The sequence below is a fragment of the Corvus moneduloides genome, chromosome 3, assembly GCF_009650955.1.
Source record: "Corvus moneduloides isolate bCorMon1 chromosome 3, bCorMon1.pri, whole genome shotgun sequence".
NCBI lineage: Eukaryota > Metazoa > Chordata > Aves > Passeriformes > Corvidae > Corvus > Corvus moneduloides.
In genome coordinates this window covers 38,013,943-38,038,801 of record NC_045478.1, presented here as the reverse complement: position 1 = coordinate 38,038,801, position 24,859 = coordinate 38,013,943, and the positions used below count along the sequence as shown (strand labels likewise).

At 41.2% G+C, this 24,859-nt stretch overlaps 1 protein-coding gene across 5 annotated transcripts in view; it reads left to right on the top strand.

Moving 5' to 3' along the window:
* Nucleotides 1-5,522: 5,522 nt before the first annotated feature.
* Nucleotides 5,523-24,859, top strand: part of SYNCRIP (synaptotagmin binding cytoplasmic RNA interacting protein) — a 26,956-nt gene continuing 7,619 nt past the window's right edge. For 3 of the 5 annotated variants that reach the window (XM_032104996.1, XM_032104995.1, XM_032104993.1), the window contains exons 1-10: nt 5,523-5,737; nt 7,042-7,201; nt 8,067-8,185; nt 8,369-8,476; nt 10,225-10,338; nt 10,424-10,600; nt 15,602-15,737; nt 16,470-16,675; nt 21,622-21,771; nt 23,161-23,282. In XM_032104996.1, the coding sequence (XP_031960887.1) occupies nt 7,054-7,201; nt 8,067-8,185; nt 8,369-8,476; nt 10,225-10,338; nt 10,424-10,600; nt 15,602-15,737; nt 16,470-16,675; nt 21,622-21,771; nt 23,161-23,282 (1,280 nt within the window). In that variant the 5' untranslated portion in view covers nt 5,523-5,737; nt 7,042-7,053. The remainder of the gene's footprint in view (nt 5,738-7,041; nt 7,202-8,066; nt 8,186-8,368; nt 8,477-10,224; nt 10,339-10,423; nt 10,601-15,601; nt 15,738-16,469; nt 16,676-21,621; nt 21,772-23,160; nt 23,283-24,859) is intronic. The other 2 variants (XM_032104998.1, XM_032104997.1) reach the window with 2 other exon arrangements.

The following is a 24,859-nucleotide window of genomic DNA, read 5'->3' as shown; positions in this document are numbered from 1 at the left end:
ATATAAATTGGGGTGATATCGCTATGTCTTCATTTAACAATTTTAGATGGGTGTTTCTTGCATTAATTAGTTACTTTGGGGATTTATGGAAATACCTACAGCTTCCTGTGCCAGTGAATTCCCTAGCTTTAGCTGCATGTGTGTAAAATTAGCAGGTTTTGCTTGGCTATCTGCCTGTTTGATTTAATGTTTCCTAGTTCTTCTGCTGGAAGAATGAGTGAGCAGTTATTCTCTAGTTTTCCGCATGCCACCTCTGACTTGTAGGCCTGCATTAGGTTTCCTCATCTGTCCTGTCTGTACTAAAATACAGGTTCTGAGTAACTTAGCACTGCTTTTTTGCCAGTAAGCATATGGCATTTGCAGTTCTTTGTTGCAAGGCTGGGCCTGTTTTCTGAGTGACAATAGTCAGTTTGGGATGGCTTTCAGATGGCATTTCCACAATACACGTGGAAGCAACTTCACTGTCTTCTGAGCATGCAAAAATAGAGTCCTCTCCTCCTCCACTCCTCTTTCAATACTTACACATTAGCCTACAGCATACTGCAAATACATTGCATTCTACAGTGATTGCTCTGAACCCTCAGCTGATAAACAACTGTTAAAATTTCTAACTTGAGTTAGAAAAAAACTAAAGGTATTAACAGAATGTGAACTAAACTACCTTCTGCTGCTTCTCTTGTACTTCTTTCTTACAAAGTCAGCCCTGGAGTGTTTTGTTTGGGGTGGAGGTACCTGTGTGTTTGGGGATGATGTTGACTGGGAAGAGGAAAAAAACAGTGACTGATATTAGAAAAAAAAAGACTTAAAACATAGTTACTTTACAGAAATGAGCAGTTCGATACTCTTTCTTTCACTGGCAGTGTGGCTATAGCATGGAGGTAAAACAAAAGTGAGAGAAGAATTTAAGACCTTCTGTCTATACATTGAACTCAACACCACAAGAATTCCTGGGAGAGCCCCATTCTTCCTCATTGCCAGGCTTATTCTCTGCCTGCAACTATCTGGGAAAATATTTAGCAGAATGCAGGTGATTTCAACCTCAAAACCCTTGAAATGCATCGTGTCAAGTCTATAGGATCAGACTCCTCTTCCGTCTTGTAGAACTATAAGAATTAAAAATTAGTTAAAATTTGGTTACTTTGGGTTTTTGATTTGGGGTGGGGGGGGGGAAAGTCTTTAAAAAGTTTCAAGAAAGAAGCATCAATTCATGGATAGAACTGGATTTGTAAAGATCCAGTGTAAAGAACTGTATCACATAATCTATCTGTCTGCTCCAGCAGGGCCACCTAAAGCTAGTTGCCTGGGTCCATGTTCAGACAGGTTTTGAATATCTTGGAGGATGGAGACACTACAACCTCCCTGGGCAACTGATGCCAGTGTCTGGTCACTCTTACAGTGAAAATGTGTTACCTGATGTTCAGAGTGTTTCAGTTTGCCCCCATTGCCTCTGGTGCTGTGAATCATACTGGATTTGCAAATGCTTTTTTTGCTCCTTTTGTTTTCCTGACTTAGTTGGAAGAAGTGGAATGTTTGAAGGGATAGCAGAGTCAAAGTTAGAACTTTAGAAGCAGTTTAAATATAAGGGGGATTAACCTTGATTTTAAAAAGTACTACCCTGCCTAGTTTTGAAAAAGTTTGAATGTGCACAAAGGATATAACTGGAAAGAATGTTAAAAGAAAATATTACCATTAGTTATGTTAGTAAAGTTTCTTTGCTGAAATCAATTTTAGATCATAAGCTACTTTTTATAGAATGGAAGGACTCTCAAATCTGCATATTAAAGACTGAGACAGTCATACATGAAAAGTACTTTTTTGGAAGAAAGTTTCATATATGTGATTCATCTCCTTTTCATTGATTTCTGACTTGTTTTTCTTAGTAGAGACAGGCCTTGCATTTCATATCTTTTAAGGCAGAGAATTTGACTGATAGAATGAAGAAATTGAACAAACTTTTAATTAAACAGGTTTTTCCTCAAATAGCTTTATTTTACCAAGGATCTCGCAGGGCAAATAGGCCACCAGCCAACTGTGCACTACACCGAATAAGATGCAAACTGCAATCCTTTCCTGAAGTTAAATATCTTTATAATACATAGATGTATTAATAACTTGGCAGCCTTACCAACGAGACTAAGGGCTGGGAAAAGCACATTGCTGAGAAACCCCAAGAGTGGCTCATTCATCTCAGAATTCTGCTGTGGCAGACACAGCACAAGGGGCTCGTTTCATTATTATGAGCAATGACATTTGCTGCATGACCAGAGTGATCCACCCCTCTAGTGCTGTAGCTGGTGCATTTCATAGCTCAAGTACAGTGAATTCTACAGACAAGCCTGTATTTCCAATGAATACACACTTTGGAAAGGCATGGCATCATAGAAACTGAAGGTAAGATTCCTGTTGAGTTTCCTAGATTTTTATTCTTTGTTTAGGATATGATTATTTAACTGTGTGTAAGTAGTTCCAAAGCAAAAAATAGTCTCTTAGTCTTCTAGTCAAATTAAATTTATTTTTCACTGCTTTATCTCTGCTACTCTGTAGTTGGTCTTGTTGTAATCACTGGTTTTACCATGGGTGTGCTGGGAGGTGCTGAAGTCCAGCTGTGGGCTTCAGTGTGGTTCTACAATGGTTAAAACTGGAACAGAAGCAGACAGGGTTTTCATACACCAGGAAAATTTAGGAATCAACACAACTTTAATTATTGTGACAAGCTGTCAAAACTTCCAGGCATGTGCAGAGAAGTTTCTCATGTAAGTCTAAGTCACCAGGTAAGTGTCTGCAAATGTTCTTGGCAAGAGCATTTTTTCAATCAATGTTCTACATGATTAAAAAGAAAAAAAATCCCACTAATTTCATGGATCTTGTCCCAGAATTACAGAATATTCTGAGTTGGAAGGGACCCACAAGGATCACAGAGTCCAGCTCTTAAATGAATAGCCCATGCAGAGATCAAGCCCATGACTTTGGTCTCATTAGCACGATGCTCTACCCAATTGAACTAATCTCAGGGTTTTCCTGGACATGCCACTTTTGGCTTTGATATTAGGGCTAATAATGGAGCTATATTTGGAGGAACTGCGTGTCAGACTCTGTGCTTCCTGCTTTCTATGTAAAATTTCAAAGGATCAAATAATTGCAACTCTGACTCTGGGTTAGCTGTTATTTTAAATAATGGTGCAAATCTGTTCACTGCATTAATCCTAGTCTTTTTATTGTTTTTGCTTCTGTTTTATGGAGGAAAAGGTTAAGTGCATTAAAAAGTTTTCCTCAAAATTGGGCCTGAAAGCAGGAGTTCCTTTCTCAGGAGTTTGCCACCTACAGTTAATCAGATCGACTGACAGAGAATCTTAATCAAACACAAGAAGTTCCACCTCAACATGAGGAAGAATTTCTTTACACTGAGGGTGGCAGAGTACTGGAACAGGCTGCCCAGGGAGGTCATGAATCTCCCTCTCTGGAGACACTCAAAACCCACCTGGATATGTTCCTGGGTCACCTGCTCTAGGTCACCCTGCCTTGGCAGGGGGTTGGACTGGATAATCTCCAGAGGTGCCTTCCAACCCTAATAATTCTATGATTTTTCACTGTTTCCATTAGTTCCAGAGAACAAATGCATTTATGAAATTTAGATAATACTTGGGACCACATCTGTACTACAAACGTAACACTGAAACACCTTCTGCAAACATCGGAAAACAACATGCTTTGGTGCAAATGCTCCAAATCTGGAAAAATTGGAAACTTGGAAAAATGCTCCCCAGACTTGCTTTTGAGAATATTACTTTCACTGCCCAGCTATGTTCTTAGAGAAAGTTATTAACTTTTGAAGGGAGAAAAAGTGTATGTATTTTTATAAAGCATATGTTTAAAATACCACTCAGGTTTTTTAACAAAAAGAAAAAGTTTGCTTTTGTTTTACTAATTCTTTTTCAGGAAGTTTTGTTTTTTTAAAGGTGGGGAAAAGTTAGAGTAAAAGTTACCTTTTATCAAATTTTTGAATTAAAAATTAGCTGGACTATTTGATAGTGTATAGCTGCCTTGTATTTGTTACTGTTTCAAACAAATCTGTGGAGTGGTCCAGCTTTTAATGAAGTCTTACTGCATCGAATACCTGAAGAGATTTTTTTTTTTTCTTCTTCTATCGCCGAATACAAGTTTCACATACTTGTACACCAGCATGTGAGCATTTGTTGACAGTGAGCTAACCCTGTAATTGTCTGTGCTTGCTCCACTGCACAGGTTCAAGTGTTTTTAAAGCACTGGAGATATGCTGGAAGTATTCGGCCAGGCTCAGGGGCAGCAGGCGCTGCTCAACTTGTGGCTGAGCTGCCTCTAGGGAAGTGAGTAATACTGTATGTGCCTTCCTGCCTCCGTTTTGCTGTCTTTATCTGGACATACAGATCTGGCAGAGATCAGTAGGTTGGTTTCCATGTTTCTCGTGTGGGGTGTGCAAGCGCGACGTGCTCAGAACTGGGACTCCGAAGTGTGTAACAAGGATCCCTCCAGCAAGAAACCCGCCTCTGACAGCGCTTTGCGGGCAGACCCACATTCCAGTGGAGCCATCAGGAGAAAGTTAAATCGCCACCGAGGCTGCGCTGCAAGCGTGGCTGCGGGGCAAAGGCCCCGTTCCTGGGGCCGTGCTACAGCATTCCGGCGCTGGAGCTCCGGGGCGCCCCAGCCCGTGCTGCTTCCAGCGCCTTCCCACGGCCGATCCCTGCCCGGGGCCCCGTCCGACTCCGCGCAGCGCCTGCAGGAAACTCCCGTTCCCCGTGGCCAAACTCTGCCTCGGCCCGGCGGTTCTGCCGGGGCGGGCAGTCCGAGGGGCGGCTGGTGAGCGCGGGGCGCCCCTCTGGGCAGGGCTGAGGCGCCTCCCGTCTCTCCAGTGCGGGAACGCTGAGCGCTGCCGGGCTCGCCTGGCCGGCAGCCACACAAAGCGTGGCTCTCCCCTCCCTTTGTCTGCGTGGCTTTGTCTCCTCCGTCCCCTCCCCGCTGCGGGCCGGGACTGCCCCCCCCCCCCCCCCCCCCCCCCCGCGCCTGCGGCCGCCGCGGTCCCCCCCCCCTTCCCCCTTTTTTGTGCCACCTGCGCGCCGTGGGAACGGCCGCTCGCCCAATCCCAATCCCGGTCCGGCCACGGCCGCTCCGCCAACGCCAAGCCCGCACAGGTGCACGCGGGCGGCGCCGGCGAGCGCGCCCTCCGCGCACGGGGCTCGTCCCGCCGCCGCCTGCCGTCGGCAGCGCTTCACGCGGGAGGGAAGGAGGGAGGAACGCAGGGAGGGAGCAGCGCGCGCCGCTCCGCATGGAAGGCAGAGAGCGCGCGCGTGGGGGGAACGGAGGGGAGGGCGGGCGCGCGCGCGCGGGCGGGGCTCGGCGATATAACCCTTGCGAAGCTGCCCGGGAGACCCCGGGTTTTGGGGCTGCGCCAGCGCGCGCGGCGGCGCCTCCTCCTCCTCCTCCTCCTCTTCTCTTCCCTCTCCCCCCGCTCCGCTCCCGCCCGCCCTCCGCCCGCCCCCCCCCCCCGCGCGGAGTGGAAGGGGCCGGGGCTGGTGCCAGCAGCAGCAGCAGCGGCGTGAGCGCTCGAGCGGCCGCCATTTTACGCCAGCTCCAGCAGCAGCACTGCCCGGACACACCGCCGCGGGAGCGCGGAACGGGGGCAGCGCCTCAGCACGCCGAGCCGCGACCCGCGCCCCGAGAGACCCTTCGCACACGGCGGTTCTCCCCCCGCAGACACACACAGGTCAGGGCGGCCGGGCGCCGGCGGGGTGGGAGCGGGCCGGGTGGCAGAGCAGGCTGAGGCGGCGGAGGGCGGGAGGCGCACGCTGGGGCCCTGCAGCGCTGTGGGGCCGGGGCGCTGCGCTATGGGTGGAGGAGCTGCTGGCGCTGCCTTCGTGGCCGCCGCTGTCGAGGCTCGGGGCGGCCGGGCCGGCGCCCGGCCCCGGGGTGGCGGCAGCGGCGGCTGGGGCACCACCCGAGCCGGGCCGGCGCGGGGCGCGTGGCTCCCGCCTTATTGTCCCGCCGGCCCCGCCGCTCCATTCATTGCCCGTGAGGGGCAGGGGGTAAACCGCGTCCTCGGTGCCCGGCATGTGCGCGGGTAGCGGGGCCGCCCGGGTTTGGCGTGGCCGCGGTCACGTCGAGAGGCGGTGGGCGATGGGCAGCGGTGTTTCCTGGCTGGGAAACGGGGCCTTGCATTGTTCCGGACAGGCGTGTGGCCGGGGGGCGGCGGCGGGGCCGGGAGGCACCGCGAGCTCCCGGCTGGGTGGTGAAATCGGGCCCGGGGTGTTGCAACCCCCTCTCCAGCGGGAATAGGGTGAGAGGTGGGGAATGGCCGGGGCTCGGGGCGGGGGGGAGCCGCTCCTCCCGCGGGAGTGTGGCGGGGAGGGGGGGAAGTCGGTCACTGGAGGAAGTTGTAGGACATCTGAACGCGCGGAGCACGTGTTTCCATCAGGCTCATGGCCGCCGCCGCCGTGGGTGGGTGCGGGCTGGGAAGAGCGCTTTGTTCCTCTCGCTTGCCCGGCCGGCACCGAAGTGGAGGCGGGAAGGGATCCCGGCCGCGCCCGGGGCCTGGAGAGGCGGCGTGCGCTGAGGGGCAGCGAGTTTGCAGCGGGCGGTGGAGGCGGCAGCGAGTGTCAGTGACGGTATCGCGGTGCATGTGGCAGGTTTGCTTGTCCTTCCACCCCCGCTGTTGCCTTTTTGCTCCATTTCTAACTTGTTCAGAGCGTCTTAGGGAGTGTGTTAGAGAGACAGAGAGAGGGGAGGTGAGTCAGTGTCTGTCTGGGTTGTGTAAAACCTGCAGTGAAAGCTACCCCACCCCCCCTAGGCAGTGGTGTTAGGGCTTTCCTTTGTGTTAGTGCTTCTTTTGAGGAATTTCCTGCGTCTTGCAAAACTATTAAAAAAAGTATCAGGGCGGTGATCTGCTATTTTTTATATTTTTTTTTCCATTACTTTCAAAGAACAGAGTAGTGTGTTGCATGTATTGTCACTTGAATTGTTCTACCTGAAGATATATTTAGCTTAATTTTGATGCTTATTGCATTTGAACAGATATCTGGAAACATGGCTACTGAACATGTTAATGGGAATGGTACTGAAGAGCCCATGGATACTTCTGCTGCAGTTACCCATTCTGAGCATTTCCAGACATTGCTTGATGCTGGTTTACCACAGAAAGTTGCTGAAAAACTAGATGAAATTTACGTTGCAGGTAAGATCTAAGACTTGCAAAACCTCACGTAAAATATTTTATTGGATTCTGCTGTCTTTGGGCTAAAATAGCAACTTTTTGTGGTTTCCAAAAGTATGGGAACTGCAGTCTTACCAAGATCTGGATGTTTTACATTCAGTACTTTAATTTGTTGTATTATCTTTCAGAGGAAAGTCCCAGGGTGCTTGGGCTGAGGGGTGGGAAGAAGTATGCAGGTGACCAGAGCAACAGCTGGAATAGGCAACAGATGATTTTTAGGAGGAGCAGGTGATGTGGTCTTTGTGCATTTTTTGCAGTAATTGTAGGTAACCATAAGAATCTAAAGCCTTGGTATGCATCTTCTCATGTAAATTACACTTCCTGACATTGTGTTTGGGCTCATGGCTGCAGAAGTTATGGTGTTGGCTTTTTCGTGTGTGGTAATAGCTAGCATCTTTAAGCTTGATTTTTGGATTGTGGTGGTCATTTATAGTGCTGCAGTTTGTGGTCTTTTAAAAGCGTACCAAGGTACCATTGCTAGGCAAGCTAAGTCAGGCTTTGATAGGTTTTGATCTGAATTTCCTCTGAATTCAGCTTCAGGATATTGTAATTAAACTTGGCCCTTGTAACATCTGGGTTTCACAGAAGTCAAATGAACACATAAATGTAGTAACTTTTATTCTGAATCTTATTTTTTTGGTTTTAGTTAAAGGATTATATACCCTTAAATATTTAACTTCAAAGGAACTAAGTGGTTTTTTAGGCATAGTAACTTACTTTAATCAGTAATTCATTTAGAGGTCACTGGAAGGTGTTAAGGATGTTACATTAGGTTTTACAAAGATTACTGCCCAAATATAATTAGTGATTTTTTTCTCTTCTCTAGGGCTAGTTGCACATAGTGATCTAGATGAAAGAGCTATTGAAGCTTTAAAGGAATTCAATGAAGAAGGTGCACTGGCAGTGCTTCAACAGTTTAAAGACAGTGATCTCTCACACGTTCAGGTAACATTAAGCAATTTGCAATATAATTGTTGAGGGATAAACTGTTAGTTTTCTGGGAAGAGGTCTGTTTGAGTCTCTTCAGTGATCCAAGTGTGATAAGTGAAATGAACACTGTATTTGTTCAAGGTAAAATGAGATTCTGGCTTGTCATATTTTCAGAACTGAAGATTATATCTTTTGCAGAACAAAAGTGCCTTTTTATGTGGAGTCATGAAGACATACAGGCAGAGGGAAAAACAGGGGACCAAGGTAGCAGATTCTAGCAAAGGACCAGATGAGGCAAAAATTAAGGTATGTCTGTGAAAATAAAAGTTACAAGGTGTACCTGTTGTTTGTTTTTCTGAGTTGTTGTGATAGTTACCTTGATTGTTTTGGAACTGTGCTTTTCTTAAAAAGGTTATTACAGATTATTTGTCATTGTTGAAAGCTGTCGCTTGCAATTTTGTCTTGCACTTTTTCCTTTTCAAGTAGAAAGTTAATACATTAATTGCTGGAACTGAACATACAAAAGTGAAAAAGATTTCACAGTTTGCTGTATGTCTTACTGAGACAGTTACTCTATTTCACAATTAAAAGTTTGTGCTTGTTAGCATAGTTACTCGAGTTCAAAATGCCTAAGTTCAGCTACTGCTGGTTGGTTTTTTGTGTTCTGGTTTCTTTGGTTGTTGTTTCCACTCTGCCCCCTTAGTTCAGATGTAGAGCAACTCCACAATAGGGAGGAGATACCACGTGTCTGAAAAAACAGATTGTAATGGATTTAGGATTTAGCCCGCTTCTTATGACATAATCATTGTGCTCATAAACTGTATCCCAAACTGTTTTAATAAGGGATAAATTATTTTTTTGACCATGTCTGCTGCTAGCAAGAGGCTCCTTTCTCAAGAGTTAGGCAAATAATGATTTATATTAAAATACTGTGATTAGCAACTTCACCAAAGCTTAAGGGAAGGAAAACCATCTAAGTATGTTGTTTAGGTGATGTCGTAAAAAAACCCCAGAGAATCTTTCTTCTTTGATACTTCATGTATAAAGTATAAAATGATCATTACAAATAACTATGTACCCTGTAAAATTAGAAAATCTTTTTTTCTGTTGACTTGGAGGCTGGGATGCCATTAATTATAAGCTAAAAAAAAAACTGGTACAGTGTTTGTCACTGTCACATAAAACAATAATATTATGAGGACTTGGTTAATAACTTCAAGTAGCATAGCTTTTACTGCTGATGGCTATAGCATTTAAAATAACTGCAATTTTATAGTTGTGAAATTGCTAATTCTTGACTATAGTTGGTTGTTTAATATGCAATTTCTTTGTGTGTAGAGTTGATTTGTCTTTGTACAAAATTATTAAGAAAGACTTAATTTCAGAGGAGTTTCTCATATGTTTGCATACTGAATTTCATCTAACATTTTAAATTGGTAGTATGTCTATAACTATATCTGACTGTATCTATAACTACATACAGTGGTTGTAGTGAGGGATAGTTGTAGTTGTCCTGGGATCCTGTATAAGCCCACAAGGAATTTGAAGGGAGGGATGATAAGAGAAAGGAAGCAGTACTGCCACTTTAGTAGTTGGATACCTGAGGGAGACTGTGTTCCAGGGGTGTAAGCACTTAAACATGTGTTCTTTAACTTCACACTTATGAGTAATCTCATTAAGTGCAGGGAACTCTTGTGCATAAATGTCTGCAGGATTGGACATGCCAAAACAAGAAGTGGCTCAGACTAAGATCTTCCTAATTAAAGGGAAGCTCACTATTCTATTACTTGCCCTTTTTTTTTTTTTTTTAATGAAAATGAAGGAATTGGGAAAACTGGATGTGAATCTCTAATATTCTAGCAATGTTTCTTTACCTGATAGTTCTGTTAATTGTTTTGCAAGTTTCTTGTTGAAATACTAGCAGTAGGTTTGTTTGTGGGAGCTTTAAAGCAGTAGTTTAAAAGGAATTAGAGGCATGTCTGTCTGTGAACAAAGTGCAGCTAAACTTGCTCAGTTTGTATGTGATTTTAAAAATTTAAGTTTCTTACTTGAAGGCACTGTTGGAGAGAACTGGCTATACTCTTGATGTGACTACTGGACAGAGGAAGTATGGTGGACCTCCTCCAGAGTCTGTATATTCAGGACAACAACCTTCTGTTGGTACAGAGGTAAGAAGGAGGAGATGTTTATGCAGATGTAGACTTATTCATTGGAAATACTTTTTATAAATGGTGCTTTGTATGTCTGTTGTAGATATTTGTGGGCAAGATTCCAAGAGACTTGTTTGAAGATGAACTTGTTCCATTATTTGAGAAAGCTGGACCTATATGGGATCTCCGCTTAATGATGGATCCACTAACTGGTCTAAACAGAGGATATGCTTTTGTCACTTTTTGTACTAAAGAGGCAGCTCAGGAAGCTGTTAAACTGGTAAGTTTTCTTGGATTTTTTTTTTTTTTTTTGACAAAGAACACTGGCTTAGAAGCAGTAGTCCTGGTCCTATTGCTTAAGTGGTTAAGGTGAAACTGCCATTGTTAGATTACTTCAAAATGTTCACTAGGTGTTGAATTTATTTCTGCATTGCATATAAATTTTTACTGACTGCTTTAGAGACAGGGGAAAAAAAACACCTGATGGACTGCTGTTTGGTCCAGTTAGATGAGCCTTTATTATGAACCAAAGTTGTATTGGCAGTAGTGACTTCTGAGCTGTCTGCATCTGGATGAGTTCTGGAGAGCAGTGGTGTTGGGGTTGCTGTGGTACAAGGGCAGTGCTGGTCAGGGTTCTGTGCCTCCTGATGTGCTTCTGCACCAGCAGGGGGCCCATGCTGGAAAAGTGCTTCAAAGTCACAGAATTTCATAAGATACTTCAGATGGAGAGAAAATGTCTCTTGGGCATTGAAGATCTGTTCTATTTGCTGCAACGGACAGGAAAACATCATAAATCCTGCCAGTTCAAGGAGCATTTCCTCTGTTTTACACAGAGGTAGGAAATAGTTTGATGTGGGATACTCCTAGTAAGTTTTTCAGGTTTTATGCATGAAGTACCCATCACTAGAAAAGAGGATGGGGAGAAACGCTACCCTAAAGGCACAGCGCCTTTATTTTCCTGGCTAAGTTAAATTTGAATTTTTTGAGCTGGTTACTGCTACACTGATATGGCCAAGGTAGTACTCTGGAGAGTGCTAACCATATGCATTCTGAAGTGTACTGATACTGTATTGCTATACTAGGGTTAACCTACCTTGTTTTGTAGTGAGGTATAGGTTAAACTTAAGGTTTTTTATATTGACATGTAAGGCAGTTGGTAGAGACAAATCAAGCTGAAAATGGCAATTTGTTTTGAGAAAGTACACGAATGTCTGCAAAAGTAGAAGTACAAAACCAATCTGGTGTATGCTGTTTAGCTTTTTAGGTAAGAACAGTTGGTTGCTCCAGTGTGTAGTCAGATATGCTGAGGATAACGCTGCTGTTCTCTTTGTACTTTCATTGTCAACCTAGCTGTTGAGAGAGTGTGTGAACTCTTATGAGTTAAGCTCAAGCGTTAACTCTTAAAACTTAGCAAAAAGGTGAATCAAATCATGTAAGTTCTCAGAGGTACCTAGTAAATGAATAAAACAATTTTTCTTCATTTAACTGGATTTTGCTTAAAGGCAGCATGCTCTGAAAAGTCATTCAAGTCATGTTTTCCGGAAAGTAACATCAGATCCTAGCCTCCGTCTTCCACTGAATGATAAAGCAAAGGACCTATTTGGTGTCCCTTTATGTCTGATCTTTGATACTCAGGAAAGAAGCACGCTGTGTTCTGTTTGTCAGTTAAATAGCCACTGAGGGTAATAGCTGAAAAGTGTTGCAGTTGATGGGGCAGTCTCTCAACCTTTATGCTAAACTCTTTGAAATTAGAGTTAGTTTTAAATTGGGTCCTGTGGCATGCCATGCCTCAGTTTTTTTGGAGTGGTTCCAACCATAGTTGACTGGCTAGTTTGGTGTATAAGTTTCCCAAGTTATCTACAAGTGGTTTGCAGGAGTATTAGCAATTTGTGCCTGTTGAGCTCAGTTGAAAATTGTAGGTCTATAACTTGTATTAGTTACACATGCATGGGAGAGACTGCTGAAAGACCTCTTCAACACACTGAGCACTTGGTCCTAGCCATTTTCATAACCTATTATTTTAACAGGTGGTGTTCTTTTTGATACTATCTGTAATCTTTTCATGTGTATACAACTTCCCAGCTTTCTGGACTCTTTAGAATAATGGTTCTTTTGTTATTTCCCATCCTTTTCCAAGAGGCTTTTATTTTTTCAGGACAGTATAGAAAAAAAGAGATTAAAAGTCTCTGCATTGCCTATAGGCTTTTGAGTAATAAGAGACAGCTATGTTTTTGTCAGTACCCAAACTACAGCAGAGAGTAAACTGACCTGTCTTCAGGCTCTTGGAGTTGGTGTAAGATATTTTGCATACAACACGTGTTTGTGTGGCTGCTGTATGTATCTCCACAGTCTATGTAACAACTTAATGTAAAGCTCAACTAAAATTTTGGGATACGCTTAGTGTTGACTTACTTTGTTTGTTAACAAGAAGAAGTCTTGCGGTTTAAAAGGTAGAAGTCTTGATTTTGTTAATGTATATGCATTTTTAAGCCACTTAAAAAAATTACTGTTCATATCTGTAATTCTTCTCAGTATCAGGCCATAGTATCACTCCATTTTTGTCTTAAGCATAGCCAGAACTGTTTCAAACACATTTTAGGGAATTCTCTCCTTTTTTTATGACCAGTACTTAATTCAGTGTGGTTAACCCTTGCTGGTTAAGTAGAAATGGCAACCCAGATGTTCACACAAGCATTCACTATCAAAGTATGATTTTTTTCATACTTTCAGTATTTTTTCCCCTGGTAACATGTTTACTTTGCTTTATACTGTTTAGGAATTAAAACTTCAGTTGTATTCTTTTGCACACGTGTTCAATTCTCCTTCCTATTTCATAAGAAGTTGCTAGAGTTAAGTTTTTCAAAATATTTCTATGTGAATAAGGTCACTGTAGATATGTACAGAACACATATTTTTGAGACGAAGCTTGTAGGAAAACATACTATTGAAGCATTCAGTGTATTTTTGACTAGAGCAGGTGTAAGCTTGATCAAAGTAGGAGTACAGGTGAGTTACTCAGATATGCCACTTAAGCAGTTTGCCAACTATGCACAGAGTTACAGCTTGCCATTTGCTCCTGGAAATAAACTAAAATTGGTGGTGAAAATTTAAGTTAGTAAAGTGACAAGACAGACCTTCTGCATACTTTGACTTGTTAGTGACTAAGTTCTTACAGAAGTCAGCAAGAAAAAATAAACTATTACATTGTCTAGAGGGTGGCAATATCTCTGCTACTGACTTTGGACACTGATTCCATGGTGACAGGAGGGGGAAGCAGTGTGCTGACACAGTTAATTTGGTAGCCTGACTGTTTTGGCACTTCACCCAGATCATGATCTGAGCCTTTTATGTCTAATCTAAGTTTGCAGATGGTATGCAAACTTTTTACCTAAAAATCACCAACTTGATGTTCAAGAACACCTGACTGAAGACTGTTTTCTCTGTGTTAAGGGAAACACGCAGTGAAAAATAGCAGTTAATACATTGTAAGATGAAAAAACTACTGGAAACCACTGTCAGTGGAACTGCAATATCATAGCACATATTAATTTTACTTTGTTAATTTTACTCTCATACAACATACTGCGTTGTATGAGAGGTTCTTTTGGGATTAGATGTGTAGCCAAACGTTGGTGTTGGACTTCAGCAGGAACAGTTGGATAATACTTTTTATTATCCATATAGAATAGAATATTTCATTTGGAAGGGACGTGCAGCCATCACCTGGTCCATCTGCCTGACCACTTCATGGCTGACCAAAATTGTTGCTGTCATCTTGATCATCAAGGGCATTGTCCAGATGCCTCTCTTAGGCACTGACAGCTTTGGGACATTGACCACCTCTTTAGGAAGCCTGTTCCAGTGTTTGACCACCCTCTCAGTAAAAAAAGTTTCCTAATGTAAGGAAATGTTTCCTAGTGTACAGTTCAGTTAATAAAGAATCACTTTCACAGACTAATAAACTGTCAGCTTCTTTAAAAGTGTTTATTTAAAAGATTTTCTTTTTAGCTACTATAATCTGTCTCTTCATTAATGTTTATGTCTATTAGCGATGATAATATATATACAGTTTTCTATGCAGCTACTGCAGCTCCTACTGCGGTTTACTAATTTAAAATCAACTATTCCTCTGCCACATGGGCAACAGATACGGAGATAGAAGTCTTTTGTTGTTGTCTATGATTTGAGATGTAATTTGTTGGGAAGATGTCACTCCAGGTCCTTTTCACATGTACAGTTAACCTTTTGGCTCACTTTTGGTGCAGTTACCTAGCTTAGAAAATTTTCGGTGATGGAGTTTTTGTTTGCCCAAGATAAATATAAATAAACATCTTCTCCTGGATTTTGTTGCACAAAAAGCATGCTGGAGTGGAGGATAACTTGCTTATGTAGTAAGATTTACCACCAAGCACAAAATAAATCATAGAATATGTAGCTAGATGAATTTTAAAAATCTGTCCTGCTACTTGGCAATAAGATGTTGAATTTTCTTAGCTGAAGGACTGTCTGTTGCAAGGCTTCCAGTTGGAAATGGGTTGATGTACCAGCAGTTTACCTCCCTGCTGCTTATTTAGATGATGCATGTCTGTGTCTGCATGTTTTGTCAACAGATGTCTACAGTAGTACTTTTTTTTTCCTCCTTAAACTGCTAACTTGTTCATGGTATCTTCTAAATGTTACTGGAGAAGCATTTGAACAGAAGTCTTACGATCCTTTCAAGTCAATAGAAAGTTGTTCTTGCTGTTGCCTCTCTTTACATGTGTGTAATCTTCATGCTTTGGAAAGTATTTGCCAATTGCTCTTGCACATTTTGTGGAGAAGACCTGATCATGACTCTCTTTCTTTTGTTAGCTGTAGAATTTCAGAAGGGAATCTGATGTTAATTGCAACTCATGTCTTGTATTACACACAAATCAAGAATTTATAGATAAAGCCTATAGAGGAACTTGTGGGTTTTTTTCTGCACGATTGTGAAGGGAGAAGCCTTGACCTTGATGACTTGGTTCTGTATGAAAAAGTCTCTAAAGAAAAAAAAGTATTGAGAGGCTTGAACAAGAAGGGAAGAATAATTGTTGGCTGAAATTTTGTAAGGAGATACCTTAGAAAACATGGATATACTTCCGAGTAGGTGAATATGCATCATAAAAATGTGTTAAGCTGCAAAAATGTAATATATTGCCCTATGCTGGGTTTTCCAAAGTTAAGTATTTGGTATGCTGCTGTTGAAGGAGAGCGAAAATTGTTTGTAACTGATGATTGTCCAATAATTTTTTTCTTGCAGTACAACAACCATGAAATTCGTTCTGGAAAACACATTGGTGTATGCATCTCTGTTGCCAATAATAGGCTTTTTGTTGGCTCTATTCCTAAGAGTAAAACCAAGGAGCAAATTGTTGAAGAATTCAGCAAAGTAACAGGTGAGCTAGTAACTAGGTTTTGTAGAGCTGGGAAGTGTCAAACATGGTGAGCTCTCTTCACCACCTTTTGGCTTATAGCTGAATGATGATGAAACCAAACCAAGACCACTCGGCATTTATCTCAGCTTTATGTGTTGGGGTTTGTTTGGGTTTTTCAAAACTTTTGTTTGCTAAGGGCTGAGATATTTGTAATTAGACTACATGGGTGGTTCCAAGTTCTACCTGTAGAAAAAGTGTGTAATGTTTAAAAAAGCTGTTCAAAGAAATTTGAATTAAAAGTTTAATAATTTCAGTACTAATGGATGTTTTAAAACTTCTCAAGGCAAAACTGAAGCAAGTTGAAGAATGTAACTGGTTCTGTGCTTTAGAATTCTTAAAATTTAAGGATCTCTTTTTGATAACATATGAACTTGCAAAGGTAATGGTTGATGACTTTCTCTGTTACAGAATGATAGACTTCAGGTTCTTTGGAGCAATAAACTTTTTAGGTATTGAAGTCATGCAACTTTTATCTCTTGTTTTAGACATGCATGGAAAAAACACACACTGATAAGTGTTGCAACTTAGGGGTTTAAGAGGAGAATTGACAAAGCAAAACTTCTGGCTGCCCCCAACTCTCCTCCATTCAGTTAGAGAAAGGGTGTTCTTCCACAGCTACAAAGACAACCCATACTTCAGAAATCAAATCAATGGACTGAAAGCATAACAAATAAATATTTTATTTCATTTCAGAGGGTCTTACAGATGTCATATTGTATCATCAGCCTGATGACAAGAAGAAGAACCGGGGTTTCTGCTTTCTTGAATATGAAGATCACAAAACTGCTGCTCAGGCCAGACGTAGGTTAATGAGCGGCAAAGTGAAAGTCTGGGGAAATGTTGTTACAGTGGAATGGGCTGACCCTATAGAAGATCCAGATCCTGAAGTCATGGCAAAGGTAATAAAGCTGTAAGGGGACCATAGTACATTTAAAGTGCTGCGTTCCAAATAAGGTATTTCCTGGCATTAGCCTAAGATTAACAACCTTCGGCCTTCTTGACAGAAATATTGTAGGTGAGATAATAAAAAATGAATATACTCTAGAAATTACGTGGATTTAAAAAGTCTATATGGCCTTTCATTATTTTGTGTTCCCAAGGCTGAATAGTGAATGTAATTCTTGCCAAAATGACACATAGGATGATGTAGTTAATTTTTTACCTGGAAGTGATGGTGGTGACTCCTAGAGTTAAAATGATTTTGTACCCTAGTATTTGGAAGGGCAGAAATCGAGATATCATCGCAGAACAAATCTTAATTCTTTTTAAACCTGGAATTTGATCACTTCAGCATTAGAACATGTCAGTGTTCAAATGTATTTTCAAAGTTGCCATTAGCAGTTAATTCTGAGAAGTTAGGCAATTAGCTTGTATTTGGAACTCTGTAGGTGTTTTTAGTTTGGGTGAGTTAATTCCTTTAAATACCTAGACTGGCGATATTTTGGACTTTGAATATTGAGGTGAAACTGAAGTCTGGACTGTAAACATTTTGAAGTATGTTGTAGCAGTTGTTTTATGTATGTGTGTGGTATCTTGCCAGAAACAAACTACCTGATTTTTTTTTTCCCCATCAGATATTGCCCAACTTTGTCTTTTTCAGTTGTGTTGTGTAGCTGAGTTGTTTAATGGAAACTAGCTAGCCCATATCCTTATCTCTTTCTCTTTGCTTGCTTTTCGTCTGTGCTTTTACTCTCATCTGAGGCACGTCACTTGCTGGAGTCCTACTTTGATGGACCTAGTAAGATAGCTTGGCTGGGATCTCCTCTTTGGTGAGCCATAAGGGAAAAGGGTTGGGGTGGGGGCTCATTTTAGGGAAAAAGCTGCTTTTGTAATACAGGTATTACAGAAGCTTTTGGACTATCGTGTCTGCAGACTTTATTTTTCTTGCCCAGCATGATAGACTGTCAGCAGCGGGGAAGGAGTCTTGCAGGTCAAATTTGTGGAAGGTGGCACTTCCTAAATATGGCAGCCTGTATGTTCGGTTTCTTGGCTCAAAAGAGAAGAGACGTAATCCACCAAACTGTTGAAATAATGAGCAGGAATTTCTGCTGATAGAATAGATGGAAAGGGAGTGACAGGGGACATAATCAAGCATTTCTCCTAAGTAAGTTTACAGATGTACAGAGTGAAAAGCTAAAGAAATGAAAGCTTGATTGTGGTTTGCCCTATTTATTGTACAGTTTTTTGAATGTGTTAATACCTTGTATTGTTTTGTATTTGAAATGGGACATGAAAAGAGAAGAAACATGGAAATGAAGGGAAGAAATGTAAAAAACATGGAGAAAATCAACTTGCATACTTTGTGCCCCATGCCAAAGATAGGACATGGAGCTTGGGTTGAAGATGTATGGAAAAGCAAGGCTCTATGAATAAGAATACTGAGAAAGTAGGGAACATCGTCTTCAGCTTGTGTCTGAAGACAGAAACTGAGATGATCATTGGTGTCTGACCTTCCTCACTGGCTGTGTCCCTTAGTTTATTCTTGCAACAAGGAAAGTCTCCACTCCAGTCTTTCTTGGCCACCTGCTGTACTTGTGGGGAAACGGACTTTACCTGGCACTTTTCTAAGTGTAAGGTTTACTTTCTGTTATTACTGTCTTTCTCCTAAGAGAAAGAGCAGCGGAGCTGCTGTTGCAGTCAGTAATCTCCTGGTTGTGAGCTGCAGGTTGGTGTCATTGCTTCTTACTACTGTCAATCCAGAGCAAAGGGAAAGCTATTGACCCGTGTCATCCTGCACATTGCTGTGGAAGAAGGCTCTGGAGGAAACTGTGACTAGGAAGAGTAGGTTGTTTTTATCAGAATAATCATCTGATCATCAGTTTTCTTGTCAAAATTGCTAGAAGAGCAAGTCCGTAAGAGCAAGCTGTAAGGAATACAAATTCACATATGTAGTCAGAAGGTGAACAGTGTTCCAAATCTTGCAGAAGCGGCGTGTCATTTCATCGTTACACGGACACCTACTAATTTAAATTTCTGAAATGTCTATGCGAGTCTTTTTTCCTTTGTCCTTCTGATAAAATGTTGTGGAGAGTCCTGTATGGGTAAATACTTATCATTTAAATGGGCTGTTACCTTAAATATGAAGTAGCTTAAGCATGATGAGGGATGAAGCTAGATTCTCAAGCTAGGTATATGTGCTACAGGAGATTAGTGCTTGTACTAACATATCAGAGTATAATTGGTTAAGGTATTGACTTCTGGTCCAAGGTGAACTTCTTTCCAATTTCACAAGCAGCTGTGTTGATAGTTTAATTTCTCCTAAGTGTCATTTTGTTTCCTCTTTCACCTGTAGTCTAGCTAAATTTATTAATGTTTTACTTGATTTCTGTAGGATGGCTGAGGCTGCAGAGGACGTTCTGGAGTGGCAGGTTAAGCAGCTAAATAAAGTCTTATGCTTGTGGCTGTCTGGCAGATTACAGGACAAGAGACAGGGCTAGTAACCCTTGGAGAATGTGGCCTGAAGTGTTTGTGCTGTAGGTAAGAGGAGGAAAAGGAGCAGATCCCAGAAGTTTTGGGAGTCTAATCTTAAACAGTTTTTTAAATGTGAGTTCTGCCTTTAAAACAAAATGCTGGTGCTGGGTATATTGCTTGTTAGGAGTATTCATGGATTCTTGGGGTAATAATCTGTGAGCTTTAATGAAGAGGACGTTTTTTTCCTTCCCTCCTTTTGTAGCTAGTTTAAGTGAAGTAAAAATGGGTTCATCTTCTCTCAACCTATGCTTTAACCTGCTTAATAGCTTTTACATCATCTGACTCATAACATGAGCAAAGGTGTTAAAAAATTTCAGCTGTTAGAGATTAATGGATTTGTCTGCAGTGCGAAAATTTAAATTAGTTGCTTTTTTATTTCTTTAAAAACACTATGTTAGTTCATCTTGTTAAAAATAGTGGTTGTTCTGTCTAGTTTTTTCAGTCATCATGGATTTATTAGGCTACTTAGGTTCCGTGTGAGGTTCTAGTTTTCATCCTTTTCTAAAGAACAAGAATATGGAATGTTTGTTTAAAACTTACTGGTTTCAGACCCATTGATTACATCACAAAACTTCCTGTAATTCATTTCCATGGAATAAGGTCAAGGTAGCAGTTACGGTATTTTACTAAAAATGGTTATTACATATGGGTTACAATAAATAAAGGTTGCTCTTACCATCAAGACATGTAGGAGAAGCTTAATACATAATAGGAAACAGCTTTCCTTGTGGAGTTGGCTATGACTTATGATCTCCTGAGAATCAGCAGGAGTAACTATTGCCAAAGTCTAGAATTGGTACACTGGGTTAGATTTACAGTCTGTAGTATCCCTTCTTCCAAATTCTGCATCCCATCCTAGTTCAGCTAGTGAGTGAGACAGATTTATGGAAGTCTGTCCTGTTTTTTTTTTTTTAACTTAATTACATAGCAGTTCTTTGAAAATGGGTGTCTTGAGTTTATTGAATTCCTGTATGTGGTGGGAGTAGAGTACAGCTCTGCTTCAGAAATGGAAGCATACTTTCCTTGGTCCTTTCACACCTTGTGTTATTTGTGTTGACCTTCAGGGTCGAGAGTCAGTGCTGCCATGAGCAGTGTTCACTTGATGTCATCAGCTAATTTGAAACCGGTAGGAGCAGAGGGGTATAAGCAGAAGCGGCAGGTCTTGCAGCTGACTGGCAGCTGCTTTGTCGGCAGGTAAGACTGTGAGCAGTCCTTGGCAGTAGGAGGTGATTAAACTGTCAGAGCATGATGCCAGCATGTGGAAGGAGCTCTTCTCAACAAGTTGAAGAGTCTTGTAAATTGTGAGAACACATGGATGACATCAGGTAAACATGCTCATGTCCAGTCACTGAGTGCAGCCTCAGCATGGACACAAGGATGAATCTTTCAGTACTGTCGAGTCACTAATAGGTGATTGCTGGTTTCCAGTGTATGTTGTCTGCTATGTTAAATAAGGGTTTAGTTTAAGCCTTTGTCAGACTGCTCTAAATTTTCCTTTATCCTATGCAGATGGTGATTGATGAAACTCTATATTGATGATTTAGCCATGTCAGGCAGTTAATAGGGCATATATCAACAGTTGGATGATTACCTGCCTTTCTGATTTTAGAAGCTGCGAAAGAGTCTTTGTGTAGCTTAGGAGCCGTATTGCGTGCTTTAGCAAGCCAGGGGAGGGAATAAACTTCCAGAGTTACTTGGAGGTGACTCTTCCTCAAGGGAATAGCACAGTTTGACTTTTGATAAAGTTGAAGGGTGACTGGCCAGTGTCAGCCTTAGTATCCTCCTCTGTCTGCACTTCTGTCTTTTAGCTTCAGGTCACTGAGTGCCCCTCAGGCAAGCACAGTCCTGACATTAGGTGTTTGGTGTAGCTATAATGTAGGAACCACAAGTTAAGCAGCTTGAAAGCTGCAGGCCTGTCACCTCTGACCTAGATATTCCAGTGATGACTGTTCTGCAAATAACTGAGCAAAAACCTGTCTAAACAATTAAATGTTTTGATAAGTTAATTGTTTTGTGTGTAACCAATTCTGGTTACCTTCTTTCAAGTTTGATGGTGTTCTGGGTTGAAGATTACTGCTGCTAGGATCCTTTTAAACACTAACACAAATTGGATGGACTTTTAGGATGCTAATACCTACGTAATTATGTTTGATAACAGATTGAAAATTTTTGTCAGGGAATTTTGGCGCTAACTCATGCTGTATGACTATTTAAATGTACATATTCATATACATGTATATAAAATGCTGTGCAGAAAATGTAATGATGTTTTCAGTACTGCCAATAGCAGTAACTTGCGAAGCTTCATTTTTTTTCATTTTCTAATTTTGAAATTAGATCATACTCCTAAGTCCTTTTTTTTAATCCCCCTTAGGTGAAAGTTTTGTTTGTACGCAATCTTGCCAATACTGTAACAGAGGAGATTCTAGAAAAGGCCTTCAGTCAATTTGGAAAGCTAGAACGAGTGAAGAAGCTAAAAGACTATGCTTTCATTCATTTTGATGAACGGGATGGTGCTGTAAAGGTAAGTGAAGAGGACTGTAACTGTGTGTGTGTGTTGTAAGTAGTGTTGTTAGAAGCTGTATGCCTCTTCTAACTTGAGAAAAAGCTTTGTCTGGAGAAATGGTAACACATTATCACTGATAACTTTGTCCTCTCTGGGTGTCTCCTAGGATGATGCAATTCTAGCTTGAAAAGTGGATCTTAAATACACCTATCCTAAGTAATTCTTCTGATGAGCTTTTAAGATAATCATGTTGTTACCATTTGAAACTCAACTGCCAGAAGTTGAATGACTCTTCTCACCAAATTATTGGTAGAAATCTAAAGCAGTTTCTCTAGGGCAGGTGATAAAATCTTAGGTAATGTTTTTATTTATTTTTCCAGGAATAAACACTTTGTTTTGTTTTGGTTTGTTTTTTTGTTTGGTTTTTTTTTTGTTTTGGTTTGGTTTGTTTTGAGGGGTGCTGGACAATTTAGTAATTGTCATTCCTGGATTTTGCTAGCCCGGTCTTGATGTCATCTCTTGTTAGGAAGGGAAAGTGTAATTCCCCTCCTGCCTGTAGTGTATCCATTTTTTTTATGTTCTGTGGGCGGATGCAGGATACAGGGGGATTCAGTTTTTCTTAAATATCCATATGCCTTAAAGCAGATGCTTAGGAAGATGATGGAAAGAGTCTTAGTAAGATATATATCCTGTCAAGATTTAGCTATGTAGAGTCCCTAAAAGTGGTAGAATCTTTAGGATTCCTCTGCTCAAAATTAACTTGTAGCAATAACTGTGGCCCATGGGAATTGTACATGGAAGGGAGGGTAGGAGAGGAGTTGATGGTTTGCTGTTTGTTTTGCATTTGTTGTGAGGAGAGGGTTGGGGGGGAGGAGGTGTGGATTTGGCGGGGAGCTGGAGGTTTTTGTGTTTTGTTTATTTGCTTTTTCCTTGTGATCAGAATGACTCTTCTAATTTTTGGCTTCTGGTTGAAAAAGAAAGTGATATTTATTACAAGTAAAAGGAACGAATAGAAGAATTTATTGAGCTCTAGCTTTAGTACTGTTTGCATGTGTGCTGACATTAGGAATTTATTCATGGGTTACAAAATGTGCACTTCAGAGGACAATTCTGTCACTTCATTAATTGTAACAGCTTGCAAAGACTGAAGCCTGTTTCCAGTTTTGAGGGGAAGATTTCTAAACTGATAAACGAAGTCCTGGGTTTGAGAGCCAAGTTCAGAAGAAATGCATAACTGGAACCCATGATGCTATGCTGTCTGGTTGTTTAAATTTTTGATTTTTAGCTTTATATTGTTATTTTAGCTCTGGATAACAAATTGAAAAATGCATATTCTAAAAGATAGAATAAAATTAATAACTTCAGATACGCTTGGAAGTATATTTAAAGTCTGGTTAATTTCTTCAGGCAATGGAAGAAATGAATGGCAAAGATTTAGAGGGAGAAAACATTGAAATTGTTTTTGCTAAGCCACCAGATCAAAAAAGGAAAGAACGGAAAGCTCAGAGACAAGCGGCTAAAAATCAGATGTAAGTGTAAATGCATGTAGTTATGTTGTATTACTTCTGAAAGATGTGTACACTCCTACCAAATTAGAACATCGGGGTATTTTAGTAGATAAACTGTAGTGTGTACAGGTTTTCTGGCTTCTCTGAAAAATGTTGGATTCATTTTTATTTGCACAGAAAATCTAATAGTGGTGTTTAGTGATAATTCAGGTACTGTCTTGCTCTGCTTATTTAGTGTGAGAGCACTGGAGGAACTGTCTGAAGGTCATAAAACACACATACTTCTCACTTTTTATTCTAAATTTCCCTGTACTTCTGCAGTGATGTTATGTGGATGAACGTAGCATCGTGTGTGTGTGCTCCTCTCAGCAGGCTTTAGTAGTATTGATACAGCACCCCCTGATTAGTAAAGTATCCACTGAAAGGAGGATCCTGATACTCTTTCTTGCCAGTTCCAGAAGATACATCTGCCCAAGAAGCTTATAAACTCATACTGATAGAGATCTTGTGCTAGTAAATGCTGAATACAGTTTATAAAAAATAAAGACAAACAGTTTCTTGCTGGTGTGTTCTGCTTAATGTTCTCATGTGTTTTTCTTCTTGGATATCTTTCTGCTTTCTTATTCCCTCCCCCACCTTACTTCCAAAAATAACTTGGAAGTGCTGTAGTGCAGCATCCAAGAAGATGGAATAGTGAGGTTGCGAGATTAATAGAGATCTCCACATGGTGACCTACTGTACACATGGAATTGGTTAAGTTTCTCCTGCTTATAATTCTCATAACTTTATTTGCCCTTTTTTTCTTCCATGGTCATCTGGTGTTACTGTAAGAAGTGAATTTCTTCTTTTTTCTTTAGCTTCTATTCTGTGCCAGGCATGCCTTTTCTGTTCTGCTTAAATCTTTTGCTGATACAGCTGTAGTTCTTGTTGTGTATTCTGCATCTTGGCAATGCCACCATAAATACCTGTTCATTTAATTAAAATACAAAAGGCTATTGAAAGTGACACAGTTTCCCTCTCAACATGGCAGTTGTTGGCATGGTTGTGTTGTCTCTGATTGGAGATAGGCTTTCTCTCGTTGAATTTGAGTAATCCCAAAAAACCATTCTCACTGCAGTATACAAACAGATCTGCTAGCTCACAATTCAAAATCTAATAATGGCCTGTCTCCAGTGATGAAAAGGAAGATTTTTTAAAATGCACTTGATTGGTTTTAATGCTGTGTGATTCCTGCTTCCCCCCCAGCTCTCCTGCATATTATCTTATACCCAGTTTTATTACTCTAGGATAGTATGTATGTATTTGTAACACTGGAAGTCTTCTGTCACATGTCACCTCTAATATTAATGTGCTGTATATTATCTGCATCCCTGCTGCTTTTATTGTTTAAGATGTGCATGTCTCATTTGTGGAGGTAGGTACAGTAGGACTGCCTCTCTTACTCCTCTAGGCAGAGGTATGGTGCTGCCACTTGTGCAGTAGTTCTTTCATTTGGGAATTCTCTGTGGTCCTTTGTTCTTCTGAGCTGTTAAGGCAGTAGGAAAGCAGCAAGCTTGATTAACTCCAGGCATTTTCTGGTTTTGAATATACTGTTCATC